This window comes from Anomalospiza imberbis, chromosome 13 (genome assembly GCF_031753505.1).
Source record: "Anomalospiza imberbis isolate Cuckoo-Finch-1a 21T00152 chromosome 13, ASM3175350v1, whole genome shotgun sequence".
Lineage (NCBI taxonomy): Eukaryota > Metazoa > Chordata > Aves > Passeriformes > Viduidae > Anomalospiza > Anomalospiza imberbis.
This window is the reverse complement of record NC_089693.1, coordinates 3446726-3461657: the sequence shown is the minus strand read 5'-3', so window position 1 is coordinate 3461657 and position 14932 is coordinate 3446726. Positions and strand designations below refer to the sequence as shown.

The 14932-nt window shown below is 41.2% G+C and overlaps 1 protein-coding gene across 3 annotated transcripts in view; it reads left to right on the top strand.

The window, feature by feature from the left end:
• The window catches only part of MEF2A (myocyte enhancer factor 2A), an 82321-nt gene that overhangs the window by 57495 nt on the left and 9894 nt on the right, over positions 1–14932 (top strand). For 2 of the 3 annotated variants that reach the window (XM_068203627.1, XM_068203625.1), the window contains 4 exons: positions 874–1093; positions 1269–1328; positions 11474–11664; positions 13250–13273. In XM_068203627.1, the coding sequence (XP_068059728.1) occupies positions 874–1093; positions 1269–1328; positions 11474–11664; positions 13250–13273 (495 nt within the window). The remainder of the gene's footprint in view (positions 1–873; positions 1094–1268; positions 1329–11473; positions 11665–13249; positions 13274–14932) is intronic. The other variant, XM_068203626.1, reaches the window with a different exon arrangement.

The following is a 14932-nucleotide window of genomic DNA, read 5'->3' as shown; positions in this document are numbered from 1 at the left end:
GGTTTTGTTTCCAGTAATTATGAGAGCTGTGAAAAAAAATAGTCCCTTTTGTTTCAGAAACCCATCACTGTCAAAGGATAGGAATGAGACAAAGGCCAAAGAAGTTAGTCATGACCAAATGAGTACCATAGATGGGCAGGCAGCTCAGCTTTTGATTCAATAGCTGTTGAATAACAAACATATATACTGCAGAAAAACAGTTGTCTTTTAAATAATGCTATAAAAACAAGAATTTAAAAAAATTAGACTTGCAAAAAAGATGGAGTGTTTATTCGAGCAGGGGTTTGGGGAACCTGAAATGTTTAAATTCAAATTATTGAGCTTTGTAATTTTCTGAAGATCTGTTTATTTTTTTAGTCTGTTGAAAAACGAAGTGTTAGAGATTGGTAGCAATATATGGGCAAAGTTATTACTAGAAAATGTTATTACTAACTTGTTCTTTTGTGTGATAACTCTTTGCAACGTGCATGTTTATGCTTACATTTGGAAGGTACAACAGTTCATTGATTTGTAGACATGTTTAGCTTTTCATTGCTTTGTAATAATCCAATTAACTGTTAAATTTGTTGTGTTTATAAACTTGTGAATTCATATGAATACTTTCAGTTTTCTCTCTTTGAACTTTACATACTTGAGAAGTTTGAGTAATTCTTTGGAACTGTAATTATGCGATGTATAAGAATTTAACACCATACTTTACAACAAATGGATGTTTTAAAACTGTATGCTTAATAGAGTTTAAAAACTAACAGAATTAACTGCAATAAAAACCAGCAAACTGTTGTAACTGAGAATTTTTCTAATGTGCTGTTTCTGCAAACACAGTCAATGCTAACAGTGTTGTCTTGTTGTTCCTCGTCTTCTCTCCCGCAGCCCGGCTTGCCTGCCCAGAACTTCTCCATGTCGGTGACGGTTCCGGTGTCCAACCCCAACACTTTAACCTACAGCAACCCCGGGAGCTCCCTGGTGTCCCCATCCCTGGCCGCCAGCTCCTCGCTCACGGACACCACCATGCTGTCCCCGCCCCAGAGCAGCCTGCACCGCAACGTGTCCCCCGGGGCGCCGCAGAGACCGCCCAGCGCCGGCAACGCAGGTGAGCTCTGCTGCTGCTGCCCCTCCTTCCACACCTGGGCATCCCCTGGCAGAGCCCTCCCCAGTCACGAGTTCCCAGTGCTGTCGGTGCCTTTGCACAGCTGAAGTTTTGATGTACAGAATTACCATACTGTAATGGGGCTAGTCAGTTTAATGCTCTGGCTTATTTTGATTAGGTGGAATGCTGGGGACAGCTGATCTCTCAGTGCCAAATGGAGCTGGTACCAGTCCAGTGGGTAAGTGCAGTATCGTGTCTTTGTTATAAAAAATAGTCTCACGGTTTCAGTTTCTCAGTTATTCAAAAGCAATTTTTTATTTTGGCTCTTTGGAAAAAGTGCCTGTGGAAGAACAAAGGTCGTAATTTTTTTAGCTGCACTGTTATTGTCAAGTTTTATAAATTATTATCAGGCATTTAACTTTTTACTGCTGTGCCCTTTCTACTTCAGTAATATTTGCCTTTTTTTATTTTAGTGGTTTTCAGTAGTAGCATGCTGCTGCTTTTGTGTTTCTCTACAGGTGTAATTACAGCATTCTAAAAACACATTTGCCAAATCTGAACTATTGTACTAAAGGCAACTCAGCTCAGTTCTCAACTTCAGTATTTGCAGGACCTGGGTGTCTGATGCTGGTTGTGGTGCCAATCAGAATGAAGCAAATACAGACTGTGTTGTTTGTATTGCCATGTGTATCTTGCTAATCATTTTTCTAGCAATTACATGAAGAAAGCAATAAATCTTGGAAACTGATAGCTAGGATCTGTCTTAGTTTTGGATGATGATCAGAATTTCTTTTGAAAACAAATTGGAGATCTCGCCAAAAATCAAATCCGCAGTATTTTTTGGCCTTCAGTAAAAATATATGATAGCAATTTTTCGTTTCAATAATATTTTGTCTCCCCTAAACAAAATGTAGCACTCTGATAGAGGGGCAGGCAGCCACTGCAATGTGTCGTGCCACAGACAGACAAAATAAATGACAGCTCACCCACTTTGGTCACATTCCTCCTGTGCCTCTGGAAGCCGTGCTGGCTGAAGGTCAGTTTTGCAAACACACCCAGCTCCCCTTGGGAAGTGTTCATAGCATGGAATTAGAGAAGCAACTGTTGACCTTTCAGTGTTTGCCCACTGGCTACTTAGTGTGGCAGCTGGGAAGAAGTTCTTTGAACATCAAGTCAGGCAATTGAATTGATAAATAAAAAATGCTGCAACTCTCCAAGGCTGAAAGCACAGGATTGACTTTCCACTCTTTATCCATTCCTTGGCTATGTGCAGCAAAGATATGAAATATTAAATAGTGGTTTCCATCAGGTAAGCAAGATTTTAAATGGAGGAAGCTTCCTCAGTTGAAAAAAGATGACTATTTTTAGAAACTGTAGAGGTCAGATGTTGAGTTCCATAGAATTTTTCAAGTCAGACTAAATAAGTTTATTATCAGGCTGTTTCAGGCCTCTTTTCCCAAATCAGGTTTTATTAAGACCAGCTTCAGATTTAAGACTCCTTCCTTCAATAAGCAAATAAAACAGTGCTTGCTATAGGATATCAAACTCTAGAAATGCCCAGTTACAGCAGCTTGGGGGACATATTTAATGCAGTAAAATGTTTTCCTCCTTGCATTTATTAATAGTTTATGTAAAAAGTCAAAATGCATCACTTATCTCTTACTTTGCAGAACATCACACCCAAGATGTTATACATATACCCACTCACTTCTAGAAAGGTTTGTCATGCAAGTGAGAGTTGTGACTGTACAAGAACAGGGGAACATCTTTAAGTACCTCTAGTGAGACTCAAATACCTGGTTAATACCAGAATGCTAAATCAGAGGGGTACCCAGAGTTGTCAGAGCTCCACTTGCTGTAAGTTATGGCATGAAAACTTTGTAACTCTTGACAGGTGCACAGGAACCTTCTCAGTTACAACCACAATCAAGAAATCATACGTAACCAGATTGACTAAATCTGCTGTCAACTTGGGCTTGACAGCTGCCGTTGAAATGCATCTCATGTTAATTATGTCTGCAGACAATAATGGTTTTAGTTTCTTGCTGCATTTATTGTAGAATTCACTTCTAAAAATTTTATTTTCTGCTTTTAGCTTCCAGGTGGGTTTTTTTTTTTAACTTCTCAGGAATGGAGAATTCTCCTGTGGATGTAGTGAAAGGTCATGTGCCGTATTTGCAGCTCACAATTTATAGGAGTGATGTCAGAGGTAAAGGTGGCATATCCATATTCCCATATATTCTCTTATAAATAAAGGAAAGCTCCACCTTCTTCAGTATTAAGAAGTTCTTGGGAATCTGAGGTTTTGTTCTCATTTTCTTGAAAGACATTTACATGCCTTTATCTCTTAGTAACAAGCAAGTAAAGGTTATCTTGCTTATTTGGGACCCAGTTCAAACAAAGATGTTGCATAAAATGGCTCATATTGAGTTCACACAAGTCCTTTTCTCAAGTCCTGTGTGACTTGATTGGAATGGAAATCATTTGCTTTAGCAGTCAATCTGCCAACTTAACAGTTTTTCTGTGGAAAATAACTTTGAGTAAAAATATCTGCATGTTGTAGCAAAGATTGGTAGGTGGTTTTTTATATCCAGAACAGAAAATTTTGTGATCACTTTATAATACTGAGAGCTTACTTCACATGCAGCTGTCATAACTCTGAAAAAGCATTTTCATTTTGTAATATTTTTAAAATTCTACCCACCACATAAAAACACATTTGCTGAAAACTTTTACTTGGCAGATATACCAGTTTTGAGAGGGAAAAAAATGTCCAGCATTATAATGGAGTTTGCTCCGAGCTAATTTATTTTTTCTGTTAATTAGATCAAATGTTTCTGAGCTAGAAGATCGATGATTTTGTTGCTCCTGGCCAATGTTAAACCCTGTTCAGTTTGTGATGGGCATCAGATGTGCTCCAGGAGTCTCATATGACCAGAATGGGGAGAACACTTCAGGCAAAGTAGAGCCTCACATGCCCAGATACAGGGGAGAGAGGATTTAGCTTAGGAATGGATGGATGGATGGATGGATGGATGGATGGATGGATGGATGGATGGATTGGATGATGGATGGATGATGGATGGATGGATGGATGGATGGATGATGGGATGGATGGATTGGATGGATGGATTGGATGGATGGATTGGATGGATGGAGGGATGGATGGGAGGGAGGGATGGATGGATGGATGGATTGGATGGATGGGAAGGAGGGATGGATGGATGGATTGGATGGATGGATTGGATGGATGGAGGGATGGATTGGATGGATGGATGGATGATGGGATGGATTGGATGGATGGATGATGGGATGGATTGGATGGATGGATGATGGATGGATTGGATGGATGGATGGATTGGATGGATGGATGGATGGGAGGGATGGATGGATGGATTGGATGGATGGATGGATTGGATAGATGGATGATGGGATGGATGATGGGATGGATGGGATGGATGGATGGATGATGGGATGGATGGGAGGGAGGGATGGATGGATGATGGATGGATTGGATGATGGATTGGATGGATGGGATGGATGGATGGATGGATGACATTCCATTTTGCCATGAGTTCTGCTTTGCTGTGTTCCAGTAGATTGGTATCATCCCATGAAGCATCCTCAGTTTCCCAGTGAAATGCATTTGCAGTGACCTTGTACCATCCTTGAGGACTCTGAGAATGAAAAAAGCTCACAAGTGCCACCACAGTTACTCAGTCTCTAGTTTTTCTTCCACACCTTTCACGTGTGGTATTGAGCCAGAACCATGCCAAGGACCTGAGCTGGTTTTCATTGCCAAGGCTGCATGAAAGCCATAAACCTTGAGATCTAAGTTCTTCCCAGTCCCAGAGGATTCTTAAGGAATTTTTGGAAGTGGAAGCTGTTTATGATTTCACAATGACACAGTATTTTCTGTACATTTCTGTGTCAGTGAAATAGCCCTTCTGATCAATAATGCAGATTATGGATACAGTTAATCTTCTGGAAAACAAAAAAAAAAAAAAAAAAAAAAAAAATTTCCTACCTCTTACATTTTTACCATCAGGAGAATGGATAAAAAAGATCTGGTCTGCTTGAGTACTGAATTTTTCCTTTTGTTCCAGAGGAGCTGTGTCTTCTCTAATGTCCTCACTAATCTTCAGGTCCTGAGAATGTGAAGTAACCTCAGGAATACTGATTTTCTTTGGAGCAGAACTGAAGGGTGTATCTGAGGGAAAAGCTGTGTCTTGTGAGCTGTTGGATCTCTACTGAGAGTCAGTCTAGATCATGTGTGGTCTTTTATCCTGGCCCGAGGAGGGATTTTGCAGAGGTGCCACTGACAGCTTACCTGTAAACTGCTTGGAGTTGGCAGGAAGGGATCAAGAGAGAGCTGGGAATAGCCACACCTGTAAATGGTTCCCTTTGTCTTGAGGGCTTGGCTGATGGGGGAGGCTTTTTGTTTGTGAGGATAAAAGAATCGCTGAGCTTGGTTTTGCACAAGTCTGAATCTGCTGCAGTCTGGAGTGCACGAGAGGCTTCAGTAACAGAAAGGCTCCTGTGCACACCTTTCCAGTTGTGTTTGGTTTGTGAAATGAGAGACACCCCAGCAGGGGTGTCCAACTGACTCCTGAAAAACACCTCTTGCAGTTTCAGGCAAATGTTGTACATTGATGCTATCAGCCCCTTCCTTAAGAAAGCAGCTTTCTTCTGCCTCTACCCCACTCTGACATTTCCACAATGTCTCCTTGCCAGCCTGTTAACCTGCATCAGCTACAAGCCTTGGCCCAGTGGGGGAGGAAGGACCACCTTAGGAAAGCAGCTGTAAATAAGCCCTGAGCATGTTCCTACTTCAGGCTGTGCCCTCCTGGTGGTATTTCAGGTCTATGCTTCCTTTTCAGTGTGACAGGCAGGAGCAGTCCCAGGCAGTCTTTCCCTAGTCAGAGCTCCTCACTCCCCAGCTGCACGGAAAGGGATCTGACTTGAGAATGTTTGTTCACCTGCTGCCAAGTGCAGCACACAGAGGTTCCTGCTGTGCTGTCCGTAGTGTCAGGGCTCCTGCCTTGCCTTGCTCCCATCTCTGTCTCTGGCAGGACACAGGTCAGCACAGCAGCCAGGGATTCACCTCCTCCAGGGAAGGGGCTGGGGCACCCCTGAGGAACACGAGTCCAGCCTTTTGACTGCTGCAGCTTCCAGGCTCTCCTGAAGGAAAGGGAGTTCTGAGAGTGGGCTGCAGAGCAGCTGTTCCACAGGGAGTGAGCTGAACCCTTTTCCTTTGCTGGACGTTACAGCACATAACAGAGGCTGATGCATCCATCTCTCTCTGGTTAAATCAGCTCACAAGAAATGACTGGCTGAAATCGGCATAGAAAATGTGCTGGTAAAAAGAAAGGAAATATTTGATTTTTTTTTTCTTTTTACTGTCGCTCTTTCTCCTTGGAAACCACCCATCTGCAGGACATGAGGTCAGTTCAGCCCCTGAACTGCCCTTGGTTTCAGTTGAAATTTCATATCTTGCTATGTGTGTTTGTTATCTTACCAAAATTTCTGATTTACTGAGAGGTACATGACAGTTCTGGTTAGAATTTGCCATACAGAGAACAAATTATTAATCTCCCAGCCAGGTTAAAGTAAATTTCAACATTACATAATGTCCCTGGCCCAGCATACACTGCCACATTCCAGGTTGTTGTCATTTCTCTCCTCCTTTTTTTGCCACTCTTTACATTGGCTTTGTATAGACACACAGAAATCAGCAAGTTTAGGAAGCAAACTGGTGTAATTAACTGTAATCTCTTTAATTGACAGGAGCCCTAAAAGACATCCAGTTGCTGTTGGTGATGTTTCACTCAAATACAAGAGCAATATGCCTTTATTTAGGTTTGCTGTTGCATTCTGAATAATAACCACCCCTTTAAATTCTAAATATCCTTGAAAATTCTTTCTCCTTTTATGTAGCTGTAGGCAAAAGAAAATTTCCAACAACCTGGGAAATGAGCTCTTTTTAAAGTTCTGTAACATGACTAAGCATTCCCTTGACATTTAGTCATGTGTGTTTCTTTTTTGCTGCTTTTTAATATCTTTTATGCCTTAGAAGCATAAATCTTACATGTTAGACATGTTTCAAGTCCATATATTACTATCAAAGGTATATTTTAATTCTAATTGTAGTATTACCCGAGGTATTGACTTGTAAAAATCAGTAGAAATACATTTATTTCAGATTCCTTGAGATATTACAGTAAATTCTTTCCAAAGCTAGTATAGAACTGGAGCTTTTTGAAAGGATGATAAAATCAGCAGTGATTGCTGTACACAGCTGAAAATGGTAGGAAAAGCATATGCTGTTTTTAATTTGCACTTGAATCTGTCATACTAACCCCAAAGTAAACAAATTGAGCAACTAATGCACACAGAAATGCCATTGTTGGTTTTCCTTGCAATATGTCCCCCTGCCCAAGGTTCTTCGTGTCACTGTTTTCCTTCAGTAGATCTTATCTTGCCTCCGGATGCCTCGTGAATCAATGGCTTGTTGCAAACACAATTTTCAGTTTGCTTCTAATTGTGTGACGTTCGTTGGGTTTTATGATGTCACTGGAGGCATAAATATTTATTTACTACAACCCTTTTTTTTGCTTAAGCTTACATGGCTTATCTGCTTGCCCACAATTATTCCAAAACTGTGGATAATTGCGCTCCAAAATAAAACAAAAAAAAAAAAAAAAAAGAAAAACAAAAAAAAGAAAGAAAGATTAATGGCATCAATGCCTGTAATTTATTCCTTGAGTAGTAATAAGTACATGGAGTACTTTCCAGCCACGTGTGTTCATTGTTTCAGCTGATGTGATTTATATAGTGAAATACGAGTCTGGCTCATGTAATTGAATGCTGTGTCTTAGGCTGCAGGACAGTAAATGAGATTAAGCTGTATTATGTCTCTGAAGGCAGAATACCCAGTTGGTATCATGGGTGGGTTGTAACATTTCACTTCAGAAAAGAAGTTGCTTCAAAAGTAAACACTTTCTGACTAAACAAGAAGTAAGCTAATGTACGTTGGCAGGTTTTGTTATCGTCAAATCTAATTAAATTATGATTCATATAATTGAGAGCTTATATTTGCATTGGTGTCTGTTTTCCAAAGGACTGTTTTGAACATGCTTTCACGTCTGTTGTAAGGAATTAGAGTTAAATAAAGCTCTTCCTTCGGGAGTAAAAAGGGTTGTATTTTTACACATATGTAGGATTTTATATTCTGTTTCGATTTCCAGTTTGAAAACATTTTTAAACATAAAGTATTGTCTTTGGGGAAGATCTATAGCGGGTACAGAAACGATTTCTGTATTATATGAAATAGTAAGTAGAATTTATGGGGTTATTAAGGCCTTGGTTTGGCAAAGGGCTGTGTAGTTGCATCATCCTGTACTCATTATCTTTTTCTGGCTCCTGACCTTGCTCTAAGAAATACCACACATTTAGTTATCCTTTCACTCTTAACTGATAATTTGATTTTCTTATTAGATTATTAAAAGGAAAAAGGCTTGAAGTTTCATACTAAAAATGAATATTCTGCACTCTTATTGCAGCCCCAGCATATGATCCTTCAGATGATCGATACAGACACTCCAGAGTTTGCTCAGTGTTCAGTGCCAGCTCTTTATCACAGAGGGCTGCTATTGGATTCATACCCATAGAATTGCACACTTAGGAGATTTTTGTATTACTGTTTCTCCCATTTTAATATATTCTAAACACTCCTTTTGGGAAGTGCTCAGCCTTTTGTCAGAAGAAATGCTTTGACTCTGCCCTGCTGCCGCCCGATACTGCGCAGAGCAGGCAGTGGCAGAGAGTTTGTTGTTTTTGACAGCACCACTAAAAGCATGAAATGTTTCTGAAGGATTGGCAGAGCCTTGGAACGAGGGCTCAGGAAATGACTGGATTGGGTGTGGAAGAGAGACACTGTCCAGATTTAACACATGGGCTACCGAAATACTTGAACCAGAGGACAGGAAATGGTATCATAGGATGGCCCAGAGTGTACAGAACCCCCGTGTTTGTACAGAGTGGGATTGTTGTGCAGCTTAAACTGCTCACAACTCACAGCCCTGCCGTGGCAAGGTGACACTGACAGCCCCAGTGAGAAATAAAATGCCATTTATTATTGCATTAAAGCCCAGACTTGACTTCCGTGTCAACAGTAAGTTCTTTAAATGCTCTGGCATTTTTGCTGAAAATGGGAGGTGCCATAACAAAGTTTCAGATATACTTTGGTGAAAATTATGCCATTTTCTGGTATTTTTCCTCCCTAGAGTGTTTGCAAATCCATTTAATTTTTACCCTGTCCATTGTGTAGGATGTCTCTCAGTCTCTGTAGGCTGGCTGTAACTCATGCTGCTCTCATTTATAATGGTTAGGAATTGATGCATAACTGTGTTGACAAAATCATGATTCTACAAAATCCATCTCTGTTTCAGGAACCTTAAGGGTAGCACAGAACTAAATTTCTCCTTTTGGCTGTTGCTTTTTCTATGTGACCCAGCTGTGGAGAGTTTTCTCCTACTAGTTAAGAGTATATTTAGCTCTAGTGTGTATTCTCAGCTCCAACCCATCTTTTCAACCACTCCACCTAAATTTTATCACTAACCTAGAAGCATCTGAATAAGTTCTGCTGTTTTCTGCTGAGGAATGTAGATCCTTTAATCACAAAATCAGTTTTTGCTGTAGTTTTTAATACAGAAGGAAGAATGTTGACATTAAAAACTTTACTTTCTGCTGTGATCCTTCTTTCCCCCATAAGTTCTGAGTTAAAAGTCATATTCCCATACCGCCTATGCAAATGCTTCAGGAAAGTACTAAATTAGAATGACTCCTCCTTGCTCTGTTAACCTTGGAAAACTCAAGGGACATATCAGATCATCCATGTATGGTCAGGCTTTTGGCACAGTGGGAAATCCACATAGTGAGTAAATCCAGAGGAGGCCTCCTCACAGCATCCTGGTGAATTCCCATCGAGGTTCTCAGTGTGCCCTGGCTGAATGTCTTGGTAGTGCCAGGCACCTCCGTGAAGTTTTCTGCCCTTGCTGAGATATGTTGCTGTTCTTCCTTCTTTCTGTGCTTTTAAAAGCATTAAAAATGTTGCTGAAGAAGGTAGAATGTGACACTGACAACTTTGTTATTTTAATTGCTTTTAGATTAATATGTATTTAATGCAATAAAATTGGATTGGGCATAGGGGCCTATTCAAATTAGAATAATAATGCAAAATTCATGCCAGCGTGGCGCTATGGGCGATTAAGAGAGAATTTCCCACACAGTGAACTTTGTCTCACAGACTTTTCCCTGATTGTGCCTATAAAAGCTGCTTTCAGACCTGCAGAGTTAGTGCAAACAGAATGTTACTATGAATTGTGTTTATTTATGCACACACACACAGGTTCTGTAGGGTGAACTGTGGGGTTCCCTGTTGCAAAATTAACAGGTTTTTTCTGTTTGCAGCTGAATAAGGTTTGTGTATTTTGGGAATTGTTGCTATAAATATGATTCTGTGATTGGAATGTGGCTTTAAATTTTTTCTGAGAAATATATTTTGGTTAACATAATTGGTGCTTCTGTCAGGATGGGAAAATAGAAGTTGTGGACACTTCACTGATTTATTGCCTTGGTGCTGTTTTCTGGTCAGTTCTGAGTGTAAGCTGAGGCCTCTACCTTGAGCATGTTCAACTCTTGGAGATTTCAGTGCTGAATCCAAGACCTGTAGGCTTTGCCTTGTCCAGTTCCACTTAAAACGAGTTCCAGGAGTGAGATAGAGAAAGACTTTGTTAAGTAAACCGATGGGCATGAATGATGTGGATATTTGGAATGAATTTGAAGGCAGAGGATTTGTTCCCCTCAATGTTGCTAAATATAATAATCAAACAGCAAATATCGATACTGAAATTAGCCCTACAGACCTTGGAGGTATATGAAGAAGAAATTTTAGAAACAGAGACTTTAAGAGCTGATCTTTTGTTCTCGCAGGCAGCAATTCAGTGTAGTACATGCTCTCTCTGTGGGGGTGGGGACCAAGTGGGGTTGTGCAAAACCTTCACTTTTCTGCAGGCTCAGCCTGGAGGAGCTTCAAAGGGCAGACTAAACACGACGGATGTTATTAGAAATAGTTCTTTGGCAATTTGCTCTTCTCAGCATTTAAGCTGCCACAGCGTGCCCTTGAAGTGATAATCCCTTTCCATATTGATCCTCAGGTCAGAGTGGTTTTTGTTTGTTCAATTGTTCAATACTCGGCCCCTTGTGGGAAGTTTGTTATCGGAAGTTTTACGAAATAAATATTTCATAACTGGTACATGAGCACCAAAATTTTGTATTGTCCTTCTCCTCAGTCTTACGGTCCATTCGTTTTTCCTCTTTCAGGAAATGGGTTTGTGAATTCCCGAGCTTCACCAAGTCTACTTGGTACCAGTGGTGGTGGGAATGGCCTAGGCAAAGTCATGCCTACAAAGTCCCCACCTCCGCCAGGAGGAGGAAACCTTGGCATGAACAACCGCAAACCCGACCTTCGTGTCGTCATCCCACCCTCCAGCAAGGGCATGATGCCACCACTGGTGAGTTAAAACATTTAAAGTTCTGTGTCTGGCTTTGTGGAAATGGGCTGTTCTGCCCACATGCACAGGGAGAAACTGTCTCACCTGCTTAGCACAGGGTACAGGAAACGAGGGGTGTTTGTATTCTGAAATGCCACTGAGGAAAATCAGAAGTACAGATGTGGGGAGAAGTTCAGCTTGTAAGGAATTTTTACAGCTGTAAAACAGCAATCTGACCCGAATGTGGTAAGAGCACAATCATGGAGACAGGGCTGGGGTGTTTGATTTGCCATCCCTCTGACTTGGTACTGAGAACTCCGGTGGTTTGGAGGATGTGGGTTTTAAAAAGGGTTATCCATTACTCTGTGGAGGAATGTTTGATCTTATTGGTGATGTGAGCTCTATTAATGTGCCCTAAAGCACATTTTGTACCTGTTTTTCCTGGGTCGTAATGGCTGTGGGATGTGAAGTGCAGCTTCTGTGGTGAGGAAGGTCTGAGAGCAGCACTGCTCTGATGTGGCACCGTGGAACGTGACCTTGGCTGTCCTCGGGGCTCTCGTGTCTTCAGCAGAGCCATCAAAGGCTGCTGAGGAGCTCTGCAGTGCTGCTCTGCACTTTGGCATCTGGGCACCAGTGCTTGTCCAGCCAGGCTGGGAATAGCACACGAGTTCCGTGTCAGCCATTAGGCAACCACGGCCTCGAGCCCAGAACAGGTCTTGCAGGAAGTGTTGCTCTGTTTTTCCTTTAATTTACTTGGCCAAATCCTTTGGTCTTAGTCTTTTGCTGCCGTGTAGAAATTTTGAGTGTCCCTGTGGATGTTTTCTCTGTATGGAAGAATGGGCCATAACCAGGAGGAGCAGGATATAAACAACACAAGTACTCTCTGTGTAATTCCTATTTGTCTTTAAACTACAGCAAGTGCTTACATTTGTTACTGGTACTCATGATGAATAATACCAAATTAATCCAAGTAACAAAAGCTATAATTAGCCTCAGAGTAATGATTCTTGAAAAAAAAACAAACAGGTTTTTCTAGGAATACTGAAGTGTAGGAGAGATAGGAAGCACACTGGCTGATCATTACAGTGACAATTATATTTTTAATTAGAAATAGAAGCAATAATGTAGCCCTGATATTAGTGGTGCACAGCACCTATTTAATGTTGTGTCGTGAAGAACAACATCATATTCAGCTTTGGGCTTGTCTGTGTTTTTGGGGGAATTAGGAGATTTCAGAGTAGGTGCTGACATGGAATGATGGTTGTATTGTGGAAAGTACTTTGTTGCTGAGCTGGTTTATTGGATCACTGCAGCCAGAGACTGCCATGCTGCACATCCACGCGTGCAGCCATGTCCTTGGGGTCACCAAGCTCTTGCTGCACCGATTTCCCCAAAGCCATTGTTCTCTCAGTACAGCAGGTTTTACGTGACACGCATTTCATGAAGTATTGCATTTCTAGCAGTGTTATCTACAGAATCAGGTGGCAAATCCACATTATTAATTAAAATGATTCAAAATCCTGAAGCAGAAACGTGACTTTTTCTTTCATTTGAAAGCAATGCTATTTTTAGTAACTGTGTTATCCCTCTTGTTTGCCGAGTACAGTCGGAGGAGGATGAATTGGAGTTGGTGAGTTTGGGCTGCTGTGTGCTGAGAGACAGCAAGATGCTGGAAATGTCTTTCACTACAGCTTTTTAACTGTAGTTTCATTACATACTTTAAATAATTCCAGTGTTCCCTTGGTAGCAGACAAAAATACATTTGTTTTATCAAACTAAAAACCCGACCAATTCAAGCTGAAAACACGTTCAAAGTCAGCACTTGCCATTTGTAAAAGTCTAATTTTTTTTTCCTGAAAATGTTTCTGTTTTTCTTGGAGGGAACATTGGAAAAGAGCCTTACAAAGTAACTGTCCGTGTGTATAGGATGTGTACTGCCTTCTGTATGAAATACAAATAATCCCTTCCCATCCCCTAAATTACTGGAATATTTTTTAGGAAGTGGCTTCACTTGTGAAGTTCTTCGGATTGTACCACCAGCCCTGCGTTACTTCTCTCCTTTCAAGGAGATGACATCATTGCTGGTGAGGTCACCTTTTTGGAGGTTAGAATTATTTCATCCTGCGTGAGATTATCAAACCACAGGGGTGTTCCCTGTTTACCAAAAGGAACAGAGAATTGCAAATGAATAATTCTACCTTTTTTTCCAGTGGAAAGATATTCTGCTTTTAAAAGGAAGCTCTTGGGATTTTTGTGTTTTCTATTTTTTTTCTCCAAAGGTTTTAACATTTGGCATTCTCTCTGGAAAATTAACTTAAGGCTAAAATAATTCATAATTTATTTTTAGAGCAAATTTCAAATTGTTTGGCTGCTGTGGCACAAACCAGGCAGAAGATGCAGTGTCAGAATCACAGGGAAATAAATTGACCTATTGCAAACCTTGACTTGTTGAACATGGACCTGTTGCTAATATGAGGCTCTAATTGCATGAAAGCATGGAAAATTTAGTGATTGAGATAAATTTCTTGATGAATGCATGCTGCTGGTTGATTTTTACCTTAAATACGAGAAATAGATTTAAAAAGTAAGGCAAAGTGGTTTTTGAAATTCAAATTGCAGCTTTTAAGCATTATTGGGATGTCTTGCTCATCGAGCAGCGAAAGAGCTCTCCCACTTTCCTCTCGCCTTCACAAAGGAGTGTCTGCTTCTCAGTGCAGAAGGAAATCTCAGTGTAAAAACACTTGATCAGATGCCATTGGGGCTGGGGCGAAAGCCCTGGCGCGGGGGATTCCCCCTGCCCGCTGCGGTCGGAGCCGCGTGGATCCGTGTGCGGCGTGGATCCGTGTGCGGCGTGGGCCATCTAGTGATGGAGCTGGGACCGGCCCTGACTCAGAGGAGCGCTGCAGGCTCTGCCTCAAACGGGGCACAGAAACACAGGCTGCACCTGCAGGCTCCTGTCTGCTGCTAATTCCTGTGGTGGGAAGCAAATCCCAGCTCTGAACACTCGCTCCGGGTGCTCGGAGCTGAGCACTGAATGTGAAAAGCAGCTACCAGCAGGAGCGGAGCATGACATAAAGACACTGAGTTCTTCCTGCTGCATTTGCACCAGTTAAAAAGATTCAAAAAAGAGATCCTGAAATTTGTAGTGAATCTCCAAGGACAAGAAATATTAGGCTCAGCTAAATATTGCTTAGTGTCTTTGTGTAGCTGAGTGTTCCAAGAATTATATTCAGAAAGAATTTACCTCAGAAAACCACCTTTATTAGCCACTCAAAAAAAAATAAATCCC